Source organism: Oncorhynchus kisutch, linkage group LG29, assembly GCF_002021735.2.
Source record: "Oncorhynchus kisutch isolate 150728-3 linkage group LG29, Okis_V2, whole genome shotgun sequence".
NCBI lineage: Eukaryota > Metazoa > Chordata > Actinopteri > Salmoniformes > Salmonidae > Oncorhynchus > Oncorhynchus kisutch.
This window is the reverse complement of record NC_034202.2, coordinates 10,386,290-10,410,912: the sequence shown is the minus strand read 5'-3', so window position 1 is coordinate 10,410,912 and position 24,623 is coordinate 10,386,290. Positions and strand designations below refer to the sequence as shown.

General features: G+C 42.5%; 2 protein-coding genes across 2 annotated transcripts in view; one reads left to right on the top strand and one right to left on the bottom strand.

The window, feature by feature from the left end:
• Positions 1-1,286: 1,286 nt before the first annotated feature.
• On the bottom strand, positions 1,287-10,937 carry LOC116358225 (repetitive proline-rich cell wall protein 2-like). Its single transcript, XM_031808739.1, has 3 exons — positions 10,919-10,937; positions 2,205-2,602; positions 1,287-2,102 (listed from the first exon to the last, which is right to left on the bottom strand). The coding sequence occupies exons 1-3, from the start codon at positions 10,935-10,937 to the stop codon at positions 1,287-1,289; spliced, it is 1,233 nt and encodes a 410-aa protein (XP_031664599.1).
• LOC109880108 (disabled homolog 2-interacting protein) overlaps positions 8,208-24,623 on the top strand; it is a 256,453-nt gene continuing 240,037 nt past the window's right edge. The window contains exon 1 of the mRNA XM_031808701.1: positions 8,208-8,386. The gene's annotated coding sequence lies outside the window, so the exon portion shown is untranslated. The remainder of the gene's footprint in view (positions 8,387-24,623) is intronic.

Genomic DNA, 24,623 nt, shown 5'->3' with positions numbered 1-24,623 from the left:
ACTGTCGGGCCCAGGTCTGACAGAATCTGTGCAGAATATCTAGGTGCTGCTGTAGACCCTCCTTGGTTGGTGATAGAAGCACCAGATCATCAGCAGACATTTGACTTCAGATTCTAGTAGGGTGAGTCTTTTCAGTCTTTTCTAGTGCCCTCGCCAATTCGTTGATATATATGTTGAAGAGGGTGGGGCTTAAGCTGCATCCCTGTCTCACCCCACGGCTCTGTGGGAAGAAATGTGTGTTTTTTACCTATTTTAACTGCACACTTGTTGTTTGTGTACATGGATTTTATAATGTCGTATGTTTTTCCCCCCAACACCACTTTCCATCAATTTGTATAGCAGACCCTCAAGCCAAATTGAGTCTAAGGCTTTTTGAAATCAACAAAGCATTATTTTGGTTTGTTTGTTTGTCAATTAGGGTGCTCAGGGTGAATATGTGGTCTGTCGTACGATAATTTGGTAAAAAGTCAATTTCACATTTTCTCAGTACATTGTTTTCACTGAGGAAATGTACGAGTCAGCTGTTAATGATAATGCAGAGGATTTTCCCAAGGTTGCTGTTGATGCATATCCCACGGTAGTTATTGGGATCAAATGTGTGTCCACTTTTGTCGATTGGGGTGATCAGTCCTTGGTTTCAAATATTGGGGAAGATGCCAGAGCTAAGGATGATGTTAAAGAGTTTTAGTGTAGCCAATTGGAATTTGTTGTCTGCATATTTTATAATTTCATTGATGATACCATCAACACCACAGGCCTTTTTGGGTTGGAGGGTTTTTATTTTGTCCTCTTGTTAATTCAAGGTAATTGGAGAATCCAGTGGGTTCTGGTAGTCTTTAATAGTTGATTCTAAGATTTTGTATTTGATCATATATATATATTTACTGTTTGTTCTTTGTTATAGAGCTGATTTATACATACATCTCCATTTTGGAGAGATAATGCTTCATTTTATTGTTTGTTTAGTTTTTTCCAATTTTCCCAGAAGTGGTTAGAGTCTATGGATTCTTCATTTACATTGAGATCATTTCTGACATGATGTTCCTCTTTTTCTTTAGTGTATTTCTGTATTGTTCGAGTGATTCACCATAGTGAAGGAATAGACCCAGGTTTTCTGGGTCTCTGTGTTTTTGGTTGGATAGGTTTCTCAATTTCTTTCTTAGGTTTGGTGTAGGTCCTGGGGGGGGGATACTTGTGTTTACCTGCTGTATGGTAGGGTGGAAGTCTATCGTGGTAGCAGTGTGGGTATAACCACTTGTGCATTGGGGAAAGTAGAAGACGCTTTTTCAATCACTCCCTTGAGTGCTGTGGCAACGCACTCGTTTGTAGTCCCGTGGTACAGTTATAGGGGGTAGTGGTGAGTGGATGTACTGGTATGTCTTCTGTATGGGTAGTTTGTAGTCCCGTGGTACAGTTATAGGGGATAGTGGTGAGGGGATGATCTGGTATGTCTTCTGTATGGGTCGTTTGTAGTCCCGTGGTACAGTTATAGGGGGTAGTGGTGAGTGGATGTACTGGTATGTCTTCTGTATGCGTTGTTTGTAGTCCCGTGGTACAGTTATAGGGGGTAGTGGCGAGTGGATGTACTGGTATGTCTTCTGTATGGGTAGTTTGTAGTCCCGTGGTACAGTTATAGGGGGTAGTGGCGAGTGGATGTACTGGTATGTCTTCTGTATGGGTAGTTTGTAGTCCCGTGGTACAGTTATAGGGGGTAGTGGCGAGTGGATGTACTGGTATGTCTTCTGTATGGGTCGTTTGTAGTCCCGTGGTACAGTTATAGGGGGTAGTGGTGAGTGGATGTACTGGTATGTCTTCTGTATGGGTAGTTTGTAGTCCCGTGGTACAGTTATAGGGGGTAGTGGCGAGTGGATGTACTGGTATGTCTTCTGTATGGGTAGTTTGTAGTCCCGTGGTACAGTTATAGGGGGTAGTGGCGAGTGGATGTACTGGTATGTCTTCTGTATGGGTCGTTTGTAGTCCCGTGGTACAGTTATAGGGGGTAGTGGTGAGGGGATGATCTGGTATGTCTTCTGTATGGGTCGTTTGTAGTCCCGTGGTACAGTTATAGGGGGTAGTGGCGAGTGGATGTACTGGTATGTCTTCTGTATGGGTAGTTAGTAGTCCCGTGGTACAGTTATAGGGGGTAGTAGCGAGTGGATGTACTGGTATGTCTTCTGTATGGGTCGTTTGTAGTCCCGTGGTACAGTTATATGGGGTAGTGGCGAGTGGGTGTACTGGTATGTCTTCTGTATGGGTCGTTTGTAGTCCCGTGGTACAGTTATAGGGGGTAGTGGTGAGGGGATGTACTGGTATGTCTTCTGTATGGGTAGTTTGTAGTCCCGTGGTACAGTTATATGGGGTAGTGGCGAGGGGATGTACTGGTATGTCTTCTGTATGGGTCGTTTGTAGTCCCGTGGTACAGTTATAGGGGGTAGTGGTGAGGGGATGTACTGGTATGTCTTCTGTATGGGTAGTTTGTAGTCCCGTGGTACAGTTATATGGGGTAGTGGCAAGGGGATGTACTGGTATGTCTTCTGTATGGGTCGTTTGTAGTCCCGTGGTACAGTTATAAGGGGTAGTGGTGAGGGGATGATCTGGTAGGCTTTGTGGTGGGGTTTAATTGAGGAATTGTGAGGTGTTTAGAGGGGGATGAGGTAGTAGCCCTGTTGGTGGGGCTTGGGAGGAGTGGGGGGTGGAGGAGGAGGTATTATGTTGATTCTGTGGATGAATGTCTCTCTTCCTCCTGGGCTAGAACAGCAGCAGAAACCTGAGAGGATTGATCAGGTTGGGAGGAGAAAGAAAGAAAGATTTAAGTTCACGTTATGCATGTATGGAACAGCCAAGTCAACTACAGTGTAGGTTCTTTATAATAGGGCATAAAGTTATAGCAGTGGAATAGCCTGTATGTATATGTGTAGTAAGAGTCTTCTTTCTAGCTGTAGTTTGGTGGGGAGAGAGTCCTGGCCTCATCCATGCACTTTTTTTCTGGTCAACCACAGCTCTGGCTCTGATTGGACCATTCTCAGGAAGGAATTCTGCTCTCTGAGGTCTAGATCCCGCCCCCTCTGAGCCCGGGTTGCACTGGAACACAACGGCATTCCCTCTGCACACACGCAGGGGGAAAGTGTGTATGTGTGAGGGAGAGAGTGACATTGTGTATGAGAGGGAAGGAGATAAAGAGAGTGACTGAAGCATTTAGGGACAGTTCAAATTTTACCGGAGGGGGTCTGATCCAACTCGAAGCACCTGCACAATGTAATATTTTAACGTGAACATTGCAGCAAAAGCGAACTCCTTCCTCCTCTACAACATTTCGAAGCCAGCTGTAGACTATTGTGTGATTGTGTTTGAGTCTGTTATTAAATGTCAATGTTTACTGCTTTTCATTAAATCATGTATGGCTACAAATATTGTATATGCATTCCTTTATATGGGCAGAATATTGTAGCCTAGGCCTATGAAAAGTCGTTCATATCCTCAGAATGTTTTATATACATTTGTTCATATGGTTATATAAAGCCTGAATGCTAAAAACAGCCAATAGCCCGTCTAGTTTCTACAATGTATTTTCATTTTCAAGAATGTTTTTTTTTTTTTTTTTTACGCTACCCATTAACGCCAACCATTCACTATAAAACATGTATTTATCTATGGAAAAGCTTAGGAAAATACAAAAATCCTGGTGAAACAATAAGTAGGCCTAAAACATGTACTCCAAAAAAATAAGAATAGGCTACATGAATGCAGGGCCATAAAAACAAGTTCATGAAAAAATCTTCCAAGAATATGCTTAGTGTTCTGGTCTCAAAAGGATTTTGGGGTCATTGAAAAGGATTGAAATGGATGTGTCATGAATAAGTGTCGAAGTAGGCTAGGCGCTCATTTTTCTCAGATGCAACATGAAACGGCAACTTGAAAGTGTAGCCAACGCTCTTCAGGTAAGACTCCAGCCGTTCAGTCGTGGTGTACTTCTGAACCAGTGACTTCAGTTCCTTCTGTTGCTTGCGCCAGCGAGGTCTTTGCCATGGCGGTGGAACGCCAGCGTTCTCATTTAGCCTCTTTGCTGCTGTCGTTGCAATGGCTCGATTTAACGTCCAAATGGTGGGGTGGGTAGCGACAAGATTCGCCATGTCTTGCAGGACCAGCGTCATAGCAGTTCCATAATTCTGAAATGAAAAAAAGGAACCATGTTATTGGCCTTGGGCATGCTCTCATCGATAATAAGAATACGAGTAATAAAGCCATTACTATGTTAATCAAGACATGCATATTGGCTTTCTTCGAATACGTTCAACCTTCTCCCCAACCCATGTTGCCTGAAAGTATGTCCGAAGCTTCTCCAGTGGATGTTCTGGACCCTGAAAGAACCGTGTTTCCAGCATCATTTGGAGATTACCCCGTCAGTGAGCGTTACAGTATGTGACCCCTGCACTTCTGGAATAACTTATTTGCACTCTGTCGTTCCCGTCTGTAGGTGTAGCCTTCGTGCGCCAGGATATCTTTGGGAAGCACAGAGACGATACATTTGGTTAGGGATGTAGCCAGGACCTTGGATAAGTGAGTGCCACTGGAAAGTTGGTGGACTCTCATTTCCTCCCCATATTGTAGGCCTACAATCTGTGTATCCACTCTTTTCATTGGTCTATGCTATTGGTTGCATTTAAGACCTGGGTCGTTCGTTTTATTGATCTCAGTATGTCAATGTCAGTGTATCTTGTCATTTTGTGATTTTTGTGGTATTAGAAAATTTTATTGTAATGTCTCTAGTCATGCAAAACGATGTAGAATTGCAGGAAATTGTTTTAGAAAAGGCAATGACGATTTGCGGTTCCCTGTCAGCCCCTGGTCTTCAGGGCTGAGCCCCTGGTTATGAAACTGTGATGACCTCCCTGTTGCTTGTTCTGACCTCCACTAAGAATAATGAATGCTGAACAAGATCTTTTTAAGCAGAATATTTGGATTATTAACATATGAAGGACTCGCAATTAGTTTTCTGGACAATCAAAGCCATCCATCCAACCCATTTATTCAGATCTGGCTGTTCAAATGTCATTAGTCATGTGACCGAGTCTTTTTTCAATTGAAACGTCCAAATGTCCGCCCTTTTACCTGATATTTGTTTTTGCATGGAATATTCTATTTTCATAAGTGATCAAAAATGTGGAATGCTGTAGATACTATAGATACTAACAGCTATGCATGATTTAATGAAGAGCAGAAAACAGACACGGCATTGTTTCAAATTCTTCAATAAAAGACTTGCAAACAGGAACAGGAAATAGTCTATACAGCTGGCTTCACCGTTTCCCCCCCAAATAGGTCTACATGGAATATCTACATATTATATCTCGACGACATTGAGTGTGCAAAGGGTTCTATGTGCTGTTTAGTAACTTCCATAAAAGGTTTTGCTCCACAAAAAGACTCATAAGCGATCAAGGTTTCATTTAAAAAATGCACCACCCTCCCCAACGTAATTTTTTTTTTCGCCTGACCCTTCCCTTCCACTGTAAAAACAAATTGCATAGACTTAACTCAAAATAATATTTATAACTACAAATAACAATAACTGTAGAGACACTGTGTTTCTAAAAGTGGATATCGACTTTTCCACGTTAGCATTCTTATGTTGCACAGTCAACGCCATGCAGAGATATGGGCCAGAACGTTGAGGGATTGCCGCCCACCACAGACAAGCTCACTCTCCCTGCCTGTTACATTAGGCTTACATTACAATCAGAGCCGGCATCAGACAATGATCAGCTAGCCATATTTATAATTATATAAAATACAGTGCCTTGCAAAAGTATTCATCTCCCTTGGCGTTGTCCCTATTTTGTTGCATTACAACCTGTAATTTAAATGGATTTTTATTTGGATTTCATGTAATGGACAAAATAGTCCAAATTGGTGAAATGAAAAAACAATTAGTTGTTTCTAAAAAATAACTAAAAATGGTAAATGGAGAAGTGTTGCATGCATATGTCTTCACCCCCTTTGCTATGAAGCCCCTAAATAAAATCTGGTGCAATCAATTACCTTCAGAAGTCACATAATTAGTTAGATTGTACACAGGTGGACTTTATTTAAGTGTCACATGATCTGTCATATGATCTCAGTATATATTCACCTGTTCTGAAAGCCCCCAGAGTCTGCAACACCACTGAGCAAGGGGCACCACCAAGAAAGTGGCACCATGAAGATCAAGGAGCTCTCCAAACAGGTCAAGGATAAAGTTGTGGAGAAGTACAGATCAGGGTTGGGTTATAAAAAACTATCAGAAACTTTGAACATCCCACAGAGCACCATTACATCCTTTATTAAAAAATGTAATAAATATGGCACCACAACAAACCTGCCAAGAGAGGGCCGCCCACCAAAACTCATGGACCAGGCAAGGAGGGCATTAATCAGAAAGGCAACAAAGAGACCAAAGATAACCCTAAAGGAGCTGCAAAGCTCCACAGCGGAGATTGGAGAATCTGTCCATAGGACCACTTTAAGCCGTACACTCCACAGAGCTGGGCTTTACGGAAGAATGGGCAGAAAAAAAGCCATTGCTGCTTAAAGAAAACAATAAGCAAACACTTTGGTGTTGCCAAAAGGCATGTGGGAGACTCCACAAACATATGGAAGAAGGTACTCTTGAGCTTTTTTGTAAAATTGAGCTTTTTAGCCATCAAGAAAAATGCTATGTCTGGCACGAACCCAACACCTTTCATCACCCCGAGAACACCATCCCCACAGTGATGCATGATGGTGGCAGCATCATGCTTTGGGGATGTTTTTCAGAGACTGGGAAACTGGTCAGAATTGAAGGAATGATGGATGGCGCTAAATACAGGGTAATTCTTGAGGGAAACCTGTTTCAGTCTTCCAGAGACCCCCCCCACCAATACATTTTTGGGGCTTCCTCTCATCCCTGTTGCGCTGCCGTGCTAGCTTCTCATAATGCAACCTCTCGGCTTTCGCTGCCTCCAGCTCTGCCTTGGGGCGGCGATAATCGGCAGCCTGTGCCCAGGGTCCCTTGCCGTCTAATATCTCCTCCCAAGTCCAGTTCTCTAGGTATCGCTGCCTCTCGTCACCATGCTGCTTGGTCCTTTCTTGGTGGGTGATTCTGTAACGGTTGTTGGTGGAAGTGCAAAACAAACTAAACAGAAAAATAATCACCCACAACTCAAGGGTGAAAACAGGCTGCCTAAGTATGGTTCTCAATCAGGGACAACGATTGACAGCTGCCTCTGATTGAGAACCATACCAGGCCAAACACAGAAATACCAAATCATAGAAAAAAGAACAAAGACTGCCCACCCAACTCACGCCCTGACCATACTAAAACAAAGACATCACAAGGGAACTAAGAATCTCGGTATCAGAAGTAAAAATACAGCCAGACTGGGCTGCTGCTGTGCCTTTCTAGACTTTAATACTCATTTGAAAGCAATAATTCAATTATTCATTGCATTGTGGTGTTGTAGTCTAGTCTACGTAGGATAATTGTATATTCCTTAAACAAGATAAATAGGGGTGCTTGTTGAGCTGCATGTCTCATGTCTTCGCTGTTCTTTCATGAGCAGTGGTGCACCTGGCCTCTCCGCTGCCTATCAGCTATTCCTATTTGTTCTTGTGGATTCCTATTGAAAATTGCTGCATGCATGAATGGTTTTTATGTGTGGTATGATTGCTTGTTAGCCTATTGCAGATCTGGACAAGCGATCCACCTTCCACTATTGTCACTATGAATGGTGGATAGTGGGCAGGATAGGCGAGTAGACTATATCGACCTGTGGTACAGTAAAATATAGCACATGGAAAAGTGTAGTGCATAAGGGAAGTACCAAAACACCTTGATATAGGGGAGGAGCACGCAAGCGGATGAGGACATTTGCTTGCGTGGAAGATATTACATATTAAAACCTGCAAATGAGTGAATGTAAAGCAGAGAATAAATGCACTACCCTCACCTGTGCTCAAAACAAAACACAAAGTTTGACAACAATCCCCTATTTTGGTTTCAAGGCTTGAAAATGGGAAAGCAAGCAAGAGGGCATGAGGTAGGGAAAGAAAAGTGTGTGTGTGTGTGTGTGAGAGAGAGAGAGAGAGAGAGAGAGAGAGAGAGAGAGAGAGAGAGAGAGAGAGAGAGAGAGAGAGAGACAGGCAGGGAGGGAGAGCACACACACTCTCACACACTCCCTCAGACCACTGCAGCTGAGTGAGTGGAGTGGAGTGGAGCGAAGCAGAGGCAGAGGCAGAGTGATAGAAAGAGAGGGGGAGAAGGGAGGGGGAAATCATTCCTTGTTACTACTTGTTGCTCTTGCCTTTCCGTGCGGAGTGTTGGGGATGACATTCCCTGTGTTTTCCTGGCTGGAGTGGGAGCTCGTCTGAGGTAAGAGCCTCGCAGCTTTTTGCCATTTACTGCTGCTGTTTCTTGGGGTGAGAGGGAAGGAGACAGGAGGAGACAGGAGGTAAAACGGGAGTAGTATTTCAATCCAGAGTTTGAGGGGGTTTCTGTGGGAATGCTGGCTTTGTGGAGCGGGGGAAGAGAGGGAGGTGTGGAGGGAAGTGCCAGAGAGAACAGAGCTACACTCCTCTGAGTAAAGCAGAAGACAGAGAGCCCTCACTGAATGAACAGACTGGCCCCTCTGTAAGAACAGACAGAGTGAAAAAAACTGAGGGAGAAAGAGACTGAAAGAGACAAAGGGTCCGTTACATGTGTTTTAACAACTCTGCTCTCTTGGTCGGACAAAACAGGAGCAGTGAAACACTTCCAAACAGACAGTGGAAATTCTAGCTCAGCTCTCGTTCTGTTTCTAGACTACTGTATGCTGTGTTTCCCCATGCTTTAACGAGTCTCCAGTTCTCTAATTAATGTCGCTCTCTCTCGCTGGTGTGTTGTTCTGGATATCTCCAGTTCTCTAATTAACGTTGCTCTCTCTCTCTCTCTCTGGTGTGTGTTTCTGGGTAGCTCTACGTGGTTCAAGACTGGAGTGGGGAGTCACATTTCAACACAGTGCAGTGAGGAGGGAAGAGAGGAGAGGGTGGTAGTTAACTACTTTAGCAGTCTCATTCCCACAAGTATCAAGTCTGCAGGATTACTGTCTACTGCCTGCCTACAACCAGAGGCTGTTTCCTTGACTACTGTAGATAACTCATATAATCATGCACGCTACCGTTACTATTTCATTATTATTTATCTTGCTGCCTAGTCAGTTTAGCCTTGACTACATGTACATATCTGCCTCAACTACCACCGTATCCCTGCACGTTGATGTGGTACGGATGCTGACCCTATGTAACTTACAATCAACTACCACCGTATCCCTGCACGTTGATGTGGTACGGATGCTGACCCTATGTAACTTACAATCATGTGTGTTATATTTCCTGCTCGCTTTTATTTTTGTTCTGACCTAGTGTTGAAAGTTGGATTTTCTATTTGGCACCTTCGATATTGAACACGGCATTGTTGAGGAAGAGCCTTTAAGTAAGCACTTCGCTGTGTGGTTTACACCTGTGGTATTCTGCTCATGTGACAAGTAAACGACCAACTCATTTTAGCATGCAGCACTAACTTATTGTAGGCACTTTGCTCATCATCATGTCTCTCTTTACAACTGTTAAAACGGTATGTTACAACACCTCCACCCCAAAAACGAGACCATCAACCCAACCAGAGTGAACATTACTCCGTAATGACAGCATTTCTGATTGACATAAATATCATTTTGGTGTTTAGCATGTCATTCACAGCAAATGCAAGCACTCTTGTGACTTTCACAGCTTTTGAGATTTAGCATAAGTAGCCTATTGACATCAAAAGTCATTCAAGGCTTTATATCATGTGTTGTTGTATACCATTTGAGGACTTATCAAGCCTTTATACTGTATCACGCGGCATGGATTTTAGCCGCCCTAGTCTAGTTGTCATGGTGATATATTCTGCCCATTTGGATCCTTGTCTAGTGTACTCCAGTTATTGTTGTGATACCGTATGTTCTCCTCGACCCCCGTCTCAGGGTCAGCGCTGGCCAGGGCCGGGCGGTTAGTTGTTATTGTTGTCCTATTAATAGTGAGGGCTGGGCCGGCAGGCAGGCAGCTGAGAGGGGAGAAGCCCGGAAGGGAAGGGAAGGAAGTGGCCTTGGAGCGGCCAGCCAGCCGGAGAAGAGGGGTTACTAGGACCACCGAGCGGGAATTATGGAATTACAGAACAGCGTTCCCCAGGCGATGGGAATCAGTGAAGTGAATGGGACCGTCGCGGAACATCTGATATAGATCCTACTCTTAGTGAGGTGGAACTGAACGCTACGGAACACAGAGACTGGGGAGACATGGGCTGATACACTCTATCCTCTGGAGAAATACTCAGCATGGCTGCAACCTGGACCGAGCAACAGCAGAGGAATTGGACTCAAATCGTCTTAACTTCCACAACTTCCACACAGATTTCTATTAGCTGCTGTTTACCCAGGTGCCACATCAAAGCCAATCAAGCTTTACTTGAAGTGCATTTAAAGGATCTCAATAATCACTTTTGCTCTTTAAAATCGAAACAGTCAAAGAAAATATGAATAAAGACTGCTCATCGCTGTCACAGATGTAGCATACTACTCTCAGCAACCTGTCTGTCCTTGCTTTTGTTACATAGCGAAAGCGACAGATAATGTATGGTTGGTTGAGTAGTCTGATAATCTGCTTCAGTGTTTGTCTAAGGAGATGGGATGTAGCCACATAGCTCTCCTATCTCTTCCTTCCCTTTCATTCCACTTTCCATTCATCCCCCTCTTCTCTCGCTCCCTCATCCCCCTCTTGATAGGTTCCGAAGGAATGTCAGATGAACTACCTGTTGCCGGAGGATAGTTGAATCTACAATCTGGTGTTTGAACTTGTCTGGTAACCCTTGTTTTATGGTCTGTCTTACCTCCATGCCAGTAGACCATTACGACTTACCATTGGTCAACCTTATCGACATCATGTAATGGATTTTCAGATGTTTTATTGTATATAGCATACATAGATCTTACAGTATGTAGAGTAGTGAATCAAGAGGCCTTTTTTGACTTCCTCCTTTCTTTCCCAGACTTCATTGCTGTGTTGATTGCGTGGTCTGTGACTTGGCGGGTATGTGTAGAGACATGTCAGGTGTGCCTCAGCCAGCTGCGCCACTGTGAAACGGTGCGTCTCTTGCAGTTCACTCTTGCTCCACGCTTTGTCTTGAACGTACTTGTTCAGGACATTGTGTGATGACGTATGAGAAATTACAGATTCGATTTCTATTTAAATATGGATAGAGTTTATTATCCATGAGACAAACATGTTAACTTTTCCGTGGAGGATCAGTGAGGATATAGAAAGCTATTGTGGGGATGTGGTTAGAATGTTGATATAATAGAGTTGGTTATGAAGGTACACACATTTGTGCTGATGTCCAGTGGAAAGTCACAACCTATGGCTGTTCACACTCAAAAATGTGGTTTCCTCAAGGGTTCTTTGGGAAGGGTGACAATTCTATGTGGAACCATTAATGACTCAAAGAACCCTCTGAGCCCTTCAATGGTTCTTTACAGTTCAGAAAAGGGTTCTTTGCTCTTTTAGTGATAATTAAAATGTAGGGAAGGTGGCTCATTTTAATATTTTTTTGGGGGGGGCCTTTTTGTTTAACCTTGAATGAGAATCCAGTTTATTTAATGTGTGGTGTTACGCTGTTACCTATTATATATGACCATGGCCAGGAATGGTGTCTTGTGAAAGACTCATTTATGGTCTTGTGTCAATTGAAAAAGGTTGACTAACCCAGTCAGTGGCGCTCTCCTCAGGTAGCTCACCTGATTCTTTTGACAATACAATATGGCTGACCTGAATAAAACAATCTGTATGGTTCCTCAAAAGGATCTACCAAGAGTGTTTCAGATTGGGAAAGGTTCTTTATTTGAACCATTCTGCATAAAGGTTCTATAAAGAACCATAAAAAAGGGTTGCAACCATAGCGGAACCTGTTTTTGGTGCTATATAGAGCCTTAGGAAAGGGTTCTTTATAGCACTGTACAGGTTCCTCGTAGAACCTTCAAAAAAGGGTTCTATATATAGCACCAAAAAGGGTGCCGCTATGGTTACAAGCCAAAGAACCCCTGTCTGGCATTATTTAGAACCATTATTTTTTAGTGTGTTGGGTGGACATTAAAAGCTCAGAGTTTTATAGACAGGCTTCCATTTGGGCTGTGTGAATGGGGGCCCTCCCTCTCCCACTCTGCCCTTTGACCTGGCCCCCTCAACAAAAGGTGTAATTGCTGCTGGTCGTAAACCACCGTGGAACAGAAAGAGAGAGGAGAGTGATATACTGTATGTCAAAATCAAATGTTATTGTGGGTGTAACAAAATCCTTGTTTTCCTAGCTCCAACAGTGCAGTAGTATCTAACAATTTACAACAATACACACAAATCTAAAAGTAAAAGAATGGAATTAAGAAATATATAAACGTTAGATTGAGCAATGTCTTAGTGGCATTGACTAAAATACAGTATAATAGAATACAGTAAATACATATGTATTCAAGTGACTAGTGTTCCATTATTAAAGTGGCCAGTGATTCCAAGTCTATGTATATAGGGCAGCATTCTCTAAGGTAAAGGGTTGTGCAACCGGGTGGAAGCCGGCTAGTGATGGCTATTTAACAGTCTGATGGCCTTGAGATAGAAGTTGTTTTTCAGTATCTTGGTTCCAGCTTTGATGCACCTGTACTGACCTTGCCTTCTGGATGGCCTTCCAGTGTTGTAGGTTTCCTGGAGGGCAGGTAGTTTGCCCCTGGTGATGCCACGCTCTGGAGGGCCCTGTGGTTGCGGGCAGTGCAGTTGCCGTATCACGCAGTAATACAGCCCAACAGGATGATTGTGCATCTGTAAAGGTTTGTGAGGGTTTTAGGGGCCAAGACAAATGTATTAATCGAGTTTGAAGAGACGCTATTGCTCCTTCTTCACCACACTGTCTGTGTGGGTGGACCATTTCAGTTTGTCAGTGATGTGTATGCTGAGGAACTTGAAGCTTTCCACCTTCTCCACTGCAATACCGTCGATCTTGATAGTTGTGAGCTCCATCTGCTGTTTCCTGAAGTCCAAGATCAGCTCGTTGGTTTTGTTGATGTTGAGTGAGATGTTATTTTCCTGGCACCACTCTCCCAGGGTCCTCACCTCCTCCCTGTAGGTTGTCTCGTCAATTTTGGTAATCAGGCCTACTACTGTTGTGTCATCTGCAAACTTGATGATGAGTTGGAGGCGTGCTGGCTACGCAGTCATGGGTGAACAGGTAGTACAGGAGGGAGCTGAGCATGCATCCTTGTGGGGCCCCTGTGTTGAGGAACAGTGAAGTGGAGGTGTTGTTTCCTACCTTCATCACCTGGGGAGGCCCGTCAGGAAGTCCAGGACGCAGTTGCACAGGGTGGGGTTCAGACCCAGGGCCCAAAGCTTAATGATGAGCTTGGAGGGTACAGTGGTGTTGAATGCTGAGCTATAGTCAATGAACAGTGGTTGTCTGTAGACCCTCCCATACACATCCTGTCTGAGCCGTTTGAATTATGACTCCACTTTGTCTCTCCACTTTGTCTCTGTACTTACGGAGGGAATAACTACACTGTTTGTTTCGGCCATATTCCCAGTCACCTTGCCGTGGTTAAATGCGGTGGTTCGTTTTCGGGTTTTGCGCAAATGCTGCCATCTATCCACGGTTTCTGGTTTTGGTAGATTTTTTAAAACGTGTATGATAATTCTACAGCAGTCCCTGCAGCATACACTCAAACCAGTTTGATTAGAATGCTCATTTAGAACGTCCTGTTTCGATTGACGCAACAGTCAGCATTTTTAAGCTAGCCAAAAAGAAACATTTTGCACAAACACAGTCCTTATAAAGTTATATCCTGAATGTGACCGGTTAATTTTTGGACGCAGCTTTCAGACATTCACATAAGTAGGGACAGCATAACACAATCATCCAAACCAGAAAATGTGGGCTACATTAGTCCTAGCATTAACTGAGAAAAGATTGATGTAACATGTGGTCATATTTAGAAAATTCTCGGCTGTCAGAAACCACAATATGAATTAGCTAATAGCAATTATTATTTATAAATCATCACATCACGGGTTTGCTCTCCATTGATTAAAATAATTGGGTAAAACACTTTCTAGAAGTCTAAAGTAATCCGACGATGGGTAGTTTGTGCACGCCGCCATTTATGTTTTTTCACGTCAACCAAAGATAATAAGAGGAGACAAGAGGAGTTTGGTCTGTTTGCAGTATGCATGTTGAAGGGGGTTCTGTCATCTACAATCATTCACTTCCAGAAGTTTACCCTTCACCTCAGTATAATATCTTTGTTCTGACAGACATTTATTTACCTGACACCCAGAATGCATTGTATAATGTCAATTAACATGGCGTCACACATAGCTGGCAAATAGCTTAGCATTAGCTCATTATAATCAGTACAACCTTCAAAAAAGTATTTTACACACATCATAGGTGTCCATTACAATCTATGCAATAATCGGAATGCATTATTTGTCACCAGTACTTTAAAACATGTGAATAAAACTGTAAATACTTTATGCTCCATACATACATACATACATACATACATACATATATACATATATACATATATACATTCATACATACATTCATACATACATACATACATACATACATACATACATACATACATACATACATACGCTACAGTAGAAATGACAACATGATATACAGAAAATAAGACATTTACTTTGATAGGAATGCACACATGTCCAAAGTCATTATTTGTAAGGAAAACAACAAGGAAGGCAATGTGAGCTCTAGCCAGAAAATGTGCCAATTCGTGCAAGACTGAGCAAATGTCCGCATACTTCACCTGCGGAAACATTGTTGAAGTGATTGGACTCTCCTCGAAGAGAGAAGTTTGTCTGACTCAGTAAAGCCTCAAACATAAATTGTCCGCAACACTGAAATGGGCAACTTCTATGTTTATTGATGAGGAGGCAGAACACACCACTATTCAAACTGTTGTTAGAAAACAAAACTTGCTAGAAAATAATTTTGAAACATAGCCTATAGATAATTAGCAGGCAGGCAGCAAGTGTTAACTGTACTATTGCGTAACAATCACATTTTGGAACGGCATGTGCATTCTGACATCACGTGCATAAAACAACTCACGCTGGGGCGACCGTGAGAGATATTTGGAACTCATGTGTGAAAATGTTATTGATATTCACAGTGGGTTCATCGCCTATACACTTCCTGATGAACTCAGTCACCGTATCTGTGTATTCGTCGATGTTATACTCGGAGGCTACCCGGAACATATCCCAGTCTGCGTGATCAAAACAATCTTGAAGCATGGATTCCGATTGGTCAGACTAGTGTTGAAAATACCTTAGCATGGGCACTTCCTGTTTGAGTTTCTGCCTATAGGAAGGGGTGAGCAAAATGGATTTGTGATCAGATTTGCCGTAGGGAGGGCAGAGGAGAGCCTTGTAGGCATTTTGAAAAGTCGAGGATCTGTGGTCCAATGTTTTGCTTTGCTAAAATCCCTAGCTACAATAAATGCTGCCTCAGGATATGTGGTTTCCAGTTTGCATAAAGTTCAGTGTAGTTCATTGAGGGCCATCATGGTGTTGGCTTGAGGGCGAATATACACGGCTGTGACTATAACCAAAGATAATTCTCCTGGGAGGTAATACGATCTGCATTTGATTGTGAGGTATTCTTGGTCGGGTGAACAAAAGGACTTTTGTTTATGTATGTTATCACAGTCACACCATGAGTAGTTAATCATGAAACATACACCCCCACATTTCTTCTTCCCGGTATTCCTGTCTGTGCGATGTATGGTGTCTGCTAAAGAGAAGAGTATGCATTTGTGTGTGTGCGCATGGCATTTGTTTGTGTATCTGTGTGTGTGTGAAAGGGTGCATTATGCAATGTTTGTGTGTGTCGGGTTCTAAGATTGTGACTGAGTGTGTGTTTTGCGAGTGTGCATATGTGTGTTTACACAAGAAGTTTGATAGTCTGCGCTCCTCAATAAAATAATAAATTTGCTATTTCATACCCTTCTGCCCCATTTGAAAGAAGCAGCCTTAATGAACACTGTATCAACAGACTCATTGTCTTTCTTTTTTTAACTCTAAGGCCATGAACTCCTGAGCTGTGTGAAGTGGCATATGTTATGGCTACTGTATGACTGGTCTTGTGAGTGTATATTGGTTTAGTGTGTGTATTGGTCTAGTGTATTGGTCTAGTAGTGTGCATGCTGCCTCTAGGGAAAATGTTAGTTTTTTATTGATTGTGTTTACAGATGTAGGATCTTAATTTGATCACCCTGTCGCAGGAGAACTTTCCTGCAATGCAGGAAATTTAAAACGTGTAGTGTATTTACCTGGCCATGCTGCTGCTCCAGTTTCAACTTCCACCTGACTGTGCTGCTGCTCTAGTTTCAACTGTTCTGCCTTATTATTATTCGACCATGCTGGTCATTTATGAACATTGAACATCTTGACCATGTTCTGTTATAATCTCCACCCGGCACAGCCAGAAGAGGACTGGCCACCCCACATAGCCTGGTTCCTCTCTAGGTTTCTTCCTAGGTATTGGCCTTTCTAGGGAGTTTTTCCTAGCCACCGTGCTTCTCCACCTGCATTGCTTGCTGTTTGGGGTTTTAGGCTGGGTTTCTGTACAGCACTTTGAGATATCAGCTGATGTACGAAGGGCTATATAAATAAATTTGATTTGATTTGATTTGATTTGTATTTGAGGTTTAAAAAGGCTTCTAAAATGTGTAATTTCCACTTACAAATCTTAGACTTGATTTTCACATATTAGTCATATATCAACCCCTACAAAAATGTCCATTAATTAAAAAACACATAATAATTAAAATGTCCTGATGCTGCAGGATTATTTTCTTGCTGTCGCAAACTGGCTCAGATTAAGATCCTATGTCTGTAAGTGTTATGGTGTGGGGTGCTACCACAGTCTTCAGATCTATCAGTCTTCAGGTTTCAGGCAAGCAAGTGCTGTGGTTGTGTGTGGGTTTGAAACAGTAGAAGCTGGGTGTCTAGGTTTGCTGGGCCTGGGCAGTGTGTGTGTGTCTGGTGTGTGTGTTTGTGTGTCTGTGTGTGTGTGTGTGTGTGTGTGTGTGTGTGTGTGTGTGTGTGTGTGTGTGTGTGTGTGTGTGTGTGTGTGTGTGTGTGTGTGTGTGTGTGTGTGTGTGTGTGTGTGTGTGTGTGTGTGTGTGTGTGTGTGTGTGTGTGTGTGTGTGTGTGTGTGTGAGTGAGTGGTGTGCATGTGCGCATGCATGCAGGTGTGTGTGTTTGTGCGTGTGTGTGGATGGTAAGGAATGCACCGGTGTTGTTGTGCCAGATGCATCATGCTGTGTTTGACATTTGTTTGGCTCTTTGACCTTGCCTCACTGTGGCTCTCTCACACACACACCCTTCTTCTGTGCCAGTGCCAATCTTAGATTGTTCTGGACTGAGTTCCTAGGTGGAAAAACAGGAAAAGGCCAATGGAGACACACGAGCACAGACAAAGAGACAGACAGACGTCAAACAATATCAGACACACACACAGTTTTAGATTTACACAAACACATTTAATACATACAGAATATCTAAATTGGACCAGATAGGGGTTGTTTGGCTTGTATCCAGACCAGATAAGGGTTCTTTTGCTTGTAACCAGACCAGACCCCTTCGCTTTTTCCAGATGTTATGTTACAGACTTATTCTGAAATGGATTGAATAGTTTTTTTTCTACCCACAATACCCCATAATGACAAAGCAAAAACAGGTTTTTAGAAATTTTTGCAAACGTATAAAAATTATAATAACGAAATATTGCATTTACATAAGTATTCAGACCTTTTACTCTGCGCTTTGTTAAAGAACCTTTGGCAGTGATTACAACCTTGGGTGTTCTTGGGTATGATGCTACAAGCTTGGTAAACCTGTATTTGGGGAGTTTCTCCCATTCTTCTCTTCAGATCCTCTCAAGCTCTGTCAGGTTTCAAAATCAAATCAAATTGTTTTTGTCACATGCGCCGAATACAATAGGTGTAGACCTAACCGTGAAGTGCTTACTTACAAGCCCTTAACCAACAATGCAGTTCAAGAAATAGAGTTAAGAAAATATTTACAAAATAAACTATGGGGAAAAACAATTAACTTACATAACAATAACGAGGCTATATACAGGGGGTATTGGTGTGTTCCGGTTGGATGGGGACTATCGCTGCACAGCAATTTTCAGATCTCTCCAGAGATTTTCGATGGGGTTCAAGTCCAAGCTCTAGCTGGGCCACTCAAGGACATTCAGTCGTTGTCCTCTTGGAAGGTGAACCTTCACCCCAGTCTGAGGTCCTGAGCAGGTTTTCAACAAGGATCTGCCTGCACTTTGCTCCATTCACCTTTCCCTCGATTATGACTAGTCTCCCAGTCCCTGCCACTAAAATACACCCCCACAGCATGATGCTGCCACCACCATGCATCCTCGTAGAGATGGTACAAGGTTTCCTCCAGACGTGATGCTTTGCATTCAGGTCAAAGAGTTCAATCTTGGCTTCATCAGACCAGAGAATCACGTTTTTCATGGTCTGCAAGTCCTTTAGGTGCCTTTTGGCAAACTCCAAATGGGCTGTCATGTGCCTTTTACTAAGGAGTGACTTACGTCTGGCCACTCTACCATAAAGGTCTGATTGGTGCAGTTCTGCAGAGATGGTTGTCCTTCTGGAAGGATCTCCCATCTCCACAGAGGTACTCTGGAGCTCTGTCAGAGTGACCATCAGTTTCTTGGTCACCTCTTGGCCCTTCTCACCCCGATTGCTCAGTTTGGCTGGGTGGCCAGCTCTAGGAAGAGTCTTGTTGGTTCCAAACTTCTTCCATTTAAGAATGATGGAGGCCACTGTGTTCTTGGAGACCTTCAATGCTGCAGACATTTGTAGGTACCCTTCTCAGATCTCTGCCTCAACACAATCCTGTCTCTGAGCTCTACGGACAATTCCATTGACCTCAGAGCTTGGTTTTTACTCTGGCATGCACTGTCAACTGTGGGACCCGACATAGACAGGTGTGTGCCATTCTAAATCATGTCAACTCAATTGAATTTACCACAGGTGGACTCCAATCAAGTTGTAGAAACATCTCAAGGATGATCAATGGAAACAGGATGCAATGGAGCTCAAGTTCAAGTCTCATAGCAAAGGGTCTGAATACTTATGTAAATAAGAATTTGTATTTTTTAATCATTTGAAAAAAATCCTAAAAACCTTTTTTTTGCTTTGTCATTATGGGGTATTGTGTGTAGATTGAGGGGGGGGGGGATGACTTAATCGATTTTAAAATAAAGCTGTAACGTATTAAAATGTGGAAAAAGTGAAGGGGTCTGAATACTTTCCGAATGCACTGTAGAACAATTGTTAAAGGTTCAATAAAGAACCATGCTCATAAGGTTCTAAATGGAACCTGTCCAGTGCTATAAAGAACCCTTTCCTATGGTTCTATGAAGAACATGAAAACAGGTTCTATATAGCACCAAAAAAAAGGGTTCCGCTATGGTTATAACCCTTTTTGGAGCTATATAGAACCTTTTTTTATGGTTCTTTATAGAATCTTTATGGAGAATGGTTCCATAAAGATATGTAGATCCTTTTGAAGAACCACATCATTTTTTATTCAGGTCAGCCATTTTATATTCTTAAAATTCCGGAGGTGTTATTATTGTGTTAATTGACAAGTTGAATCAAGTGAATTACCTCTGGACCAGCTGGGGGTCCCCGAGGAGAGAATTGAGAACCACTGAGTGATTTAGTCAACCACTTACAGACTGTCAGCTTTAATTTGAGGTATTTAAGTTATTTTCATCCCAATCGGGTGAACTGTTTAGAAATAGCAGAACTTTTTGTACATAGTCCCCCCATTGTAGGGGAGTAAAAGTATTGAGACAAATTCAGTTATATGTGTATTCAAGTATTAAAAAGTTAAGTGGTTGGTCCCATATTCATACGCAACGACTACATTATCAAGCTTGTGACTCTGCAAATTTCTTGATGAATTTCCTGTTTGTTTTGGTTGTATTTCAGATTACTTTGTGCCCAATAGAAATGAATTGTACATAATGTATTGTCATTTTTTTGTCTTTTGTCACTTTTATTGTAATTAAGATTAGAATATGTTTCTAAACTCTTCTACATTAATGTGGATGCTACCATGATTACAGATAATCCTGAATAATGATGAGTGGGAAAGTCACAGATGCATAAATATCATATATATATTATATATATACCTGTATAATATGTAAGGCACAAGATGAAACATTACATAAACTGGAATGACACTCGTTCGCGGTTGCACAAAATAGCTGTGTGCAAACCATACTCCGAAATATTCGAATAAGTCGCTCCCCTCCATTTTAGTTATCGCTAAAAGAGAAAATAACATTTTTCTGAACTATAAAAAAAAACAATGAAGAGCTTAATGGGTTCCACATAGAGCCATCACCCTTTCCCGAATATTATTTTTCAGTGTGTACTCTCTGTCCTTGTTTCACCTTAGGGAGGCTTATGATAAACGGTAGTGGTGAAAAGATTGAACCAGATCCCGTACCGGTATTGAAGTGAATCATAGGTCATTGGTCAGAGGGAAGAGAGGTCATTGGTCACAGGGAAGAGAGGACTTCCTGAAACTAACCGTAAACTAACCGGGTGAATTCTCCTTTCATAGCTTTGTAAACATGGCATGGCCCACTAGTTTCTAATAGTCTGACACACACGTAGACACAAACACACAGACACAGGGGGGAAAAGAGCTGTTAGGAAGAGAGCTGTTGGCAGGACTAACTGTCCCTGATGTCAAGCAGAACTAGTTGTGTGGCTGTAGATAGTCTCTGTAAAAGGGAGGTTAGGGGGCGGAGGCCATGTGCAGGAAATATGGGCTGTTTTTACCACCCTGATTCTCAAACAGGGCTGTGTGCACTTGTGAGTGAGTGTTTGAAATAGGGGTCGTTTTATTTACAACCCTGCCTCCCACACAGGGCTGTGTTTTTGTGTGTGACTGAAATAGGGGTTGTTTTTTATGACCCTGTCTCTCACACGGCAGTGTGTGTGTGTGTGTGTGTGTGTGTGTGTGTGTGTGTGTGTGTGTGTGTGTGTGTGTGTGTGTGTGTGTGTGTGTGTGTGTGTGTGTGTGTGTGTGTGTGTGTGTGTGTGTGTGTGTGTGTGTGTGTGTGTTTGCGTGTGGCTATAAAGGACAGGAGATTTAGAGTCGAACACACAGAAGGGGAGTTGTTATTTTCGACAGGGCAGTCTAGACACACTGTGGTCGTGTGTGTATTCTTAGGAGTACACAGGAATACACACACACTGCCCGGTACCCTCCGATTTTTTTTATCTAACCTTTATTTAACTAAGCAAGTCAGTTAAGAAGAAATTCTTGTTTACAGTGATGGCCCAGGAACAGTGGGTTAACTGCCTTGTTCAGGGGCAGAACAACAGATTTTTACCTCGTCCACTCTGGGATTCGAACAGTGCAGTCAGTAATGTCTGAAATGAAAGTGTATAAGATACACTGACAATGGGACATTGTAACTAACAAGCACAAGCATTGGTTTCCTTGGCAACATTTGGAATGTCCAGGTGTCAGGGATGTTGGGGGATGGGCGGGGGGGGGGGGGGGGGTGTAAGGGGATAGGGTGAGAGGAGGGGAAACCTTGGAGTGAAACACAATTTCCCCCTCTTTTCTGTTTCCTGCGCAGAACAAATTGTCCTTACACCAGCACAGACAGCTCTGCCTAACAGAGGAAACTGTGTGTGCGTGAATGTGTGTGTGTGTGCCTGTCTGTGCGTGCGTGAGTGTGTGTGCTTGCATGTGTGTTTATGCAAGTGTGAGCATGTGTGAAAGACAGAGCAATACACTCCCACGTGAGGAAGTAGGGCAATACCGTATGGAATGTGTGCAAACATGTTGACGTGTCATAAATACATCATGAGCAAATGCCTTTGTACTTCAGGAAACTGCACTCATTAAGCAGAAAATGTTCAAGGAAAGTTATCGCTGATGTCACGGAGCACAACAATTAAGCTGTAGAAATGATATATAGGTCTATTGGAAAAATATATTCACACTCACAATATTTTCTCTATCATATCAGTATGTCCACTCAACACTTGCAAACTGACTTGAGTAGGAAGTGAAATGGAAATAAACCACCGAACTTTACTCATATTAGGTGCTCTTACGCAGAGCGACTCAGTGAGGGCTTACATTTACGTCACCCGTGGGACTCAAGCCCACAACCCTGGCGTTGCAAGCGACATGCTCTACCAACTGAGCCACACAGGACACTTCCCTGCTGTATTGGTTGATCTTGTCACAGGGTTTATTGACGCCAACCCTAGGCTCGACTGTAGTGTATATTGTGACTGAAACTAGGCTGCGTCATACAGTGTGTACTGACAGAGCAGAGGGGAGACCAGACTAGAGCTTACAGATGGACTGGCTAGGGAGAAAAGGTCACAGGGGAGTGTTAATTGTGTATTTAGCATCACAATGGATGAAACTATGCAACTTACACACGCACACACACACACACACAAACTGGTAGTTTACTGAACTCCTAATGAGGACACTCTTCCCATCACCCCGTGTGTGTGTGTGTGTGTGTGTGTGTGTGTGTGTGTGTGTGTGTGTGTGTGTGTGTGTGTGTGTGTGTGTGTGTGTGTGTGTGTGTGTGTGTCTGTCTCCATAACTCTTTCTATCTCTCACTCTCTCTAGTTGTGAAATATTCATCAGAGCAGAAGTCTATTAGTTTGCTTCAATAATTCATCTATTTGTTGGTTTTATAAAAAACGTGCTGCTAGGCTTCAAATCCCACTAGCTAGAGGAACTGCACCAGCCTCTCTCTCTCTCTCACACACACACACAAACACACACACACACTTTTACATTTGACATTTGACATTTTAGTCATTTAGCAGACACTCTTATCCAAACTAATTTACAGGAGCAATTAGGATTAAGGGCCTTGCATACAAAGAAAGTCTCTCACATCACAAAGAAGCACGTAATTATGTATATAAAGTCTCCAATTAAAAACACATATTTGACCAATGGGTAAAATACTATGTTAATTGTAAAGATAATCCTAATTGTAAAGAAATTCAATGGTCCAAACTTCATGTCTCTTTCATAATCCATTCAAAGTTAACATTTTTTTGGTTACTACATGATTCCATATGTGTTATTTCATAGATTTGATGTCTTCGCTATTATTCTGCAATGTAGAAAATCTTTCTTTTTTTTAAAGGAAAAACTTGAATGAGTAGCTGTGTCCAAACTTTTGACAGGTACTGTACGTGTTATGGCTTTACACACCCTGCCATATTGTGGATATGGAGTTACTTCTCTAACAGAACACAGAGGGTGTTCTTTAATGCACACCTCTCCAACACAATCCAGATAGAATCAGGAATTCCTCAGGGAAGCTGTCTCGAGGCCCCTTACTTTTTAAAATCTTTACTAATGACAAGCTTTGAGTAAAGCCAGAGTGTCTATGGATGCGGATGTCTCAACGCGACACACGTCAGCTACCACAGCGAGTGAAATCACTGCAACACTTAACAAAGACCTGCAGTCAGTTTCAGAATGGGTGGCATGAAATAAGTTAGTCCGAAATATTTCAAAAAACTTAAAGCATTGTATTTGGGATAAATCATTCACTAAACCCGTAGTCACAAGTAAATCTTGAAATGGATCACGTGGAAATTGATCAAGTTCGGGAAACTAAACTGCTTGGAGTACCCTGGATTGTAAACTGTCATGGTCAAAACATGTTAAATGCAACAGTAGCTAAGATGGGGAGGAGTCTGTCTATAATAAAGAGATGCTCTGCCTTCTTCATAACAACACTATCAACAAGGCAGGTCCTACAGACCCTCATTTTGTCACACCTGCACTACTGTTCAGTCGTGTGGTCAGGTCCCACAAAGAAGGACGTAGGAAAATTACAATTGGCTCAGAACAGGGCAGCACGGCTGGACCTTAAATTAATAATATGCGTGTCAATCTCTCATGGCTCAAAAGTAGAGGAGAGATTGACTTCATCACTACTTGTTCTGGTAAGAAGTGTTGACATGCTGAATGCACCGATGTGTCTGTTTGAACTACTAGCACACAGCTCAGACATCCATGTATACCCCACAAGACATGCCACCAGAGGTCTCTTCACAATCCCCAAGTCAAAAACAGACTCGCACACTACATAGAGCCATGGCTACATGAAACTCTCCACATCAGATTATTTTTAAACAGACTAAAATAAACCTTACGGAACAGCGTGGACTTTGAAGACACACACACACACAGGCACAGACACAAGCATACACATACACATGGATTTTGTATTGTAGATACGTGGTAGTAGAGTAGTGGCCTAAGGGTACACACTTAATGTGTTGTGAAAAGTGTTATGACATGTAATGTAGTATTCTTTTATTGTATATTACTGCCTTAATGTTGCTGGACCCCAAGAAGAGTGCAGCTGCCTTGGCAGCAGCTAATGGGTATCCTTAATAAATAAAGAGTGA

What these genes read in the sequence shown, in the direction of transcription:
- LOC116358225 (XM_031808739.1), bottom strand. An exon ending in CGCCACTACCCCATATAACT is followed by an intron (nt 2,103 to 2,204) that starts GTACCACGGGAC and finishes CTACCCATACAG; the next exon opens with AAGACATACCAGTACATCCA.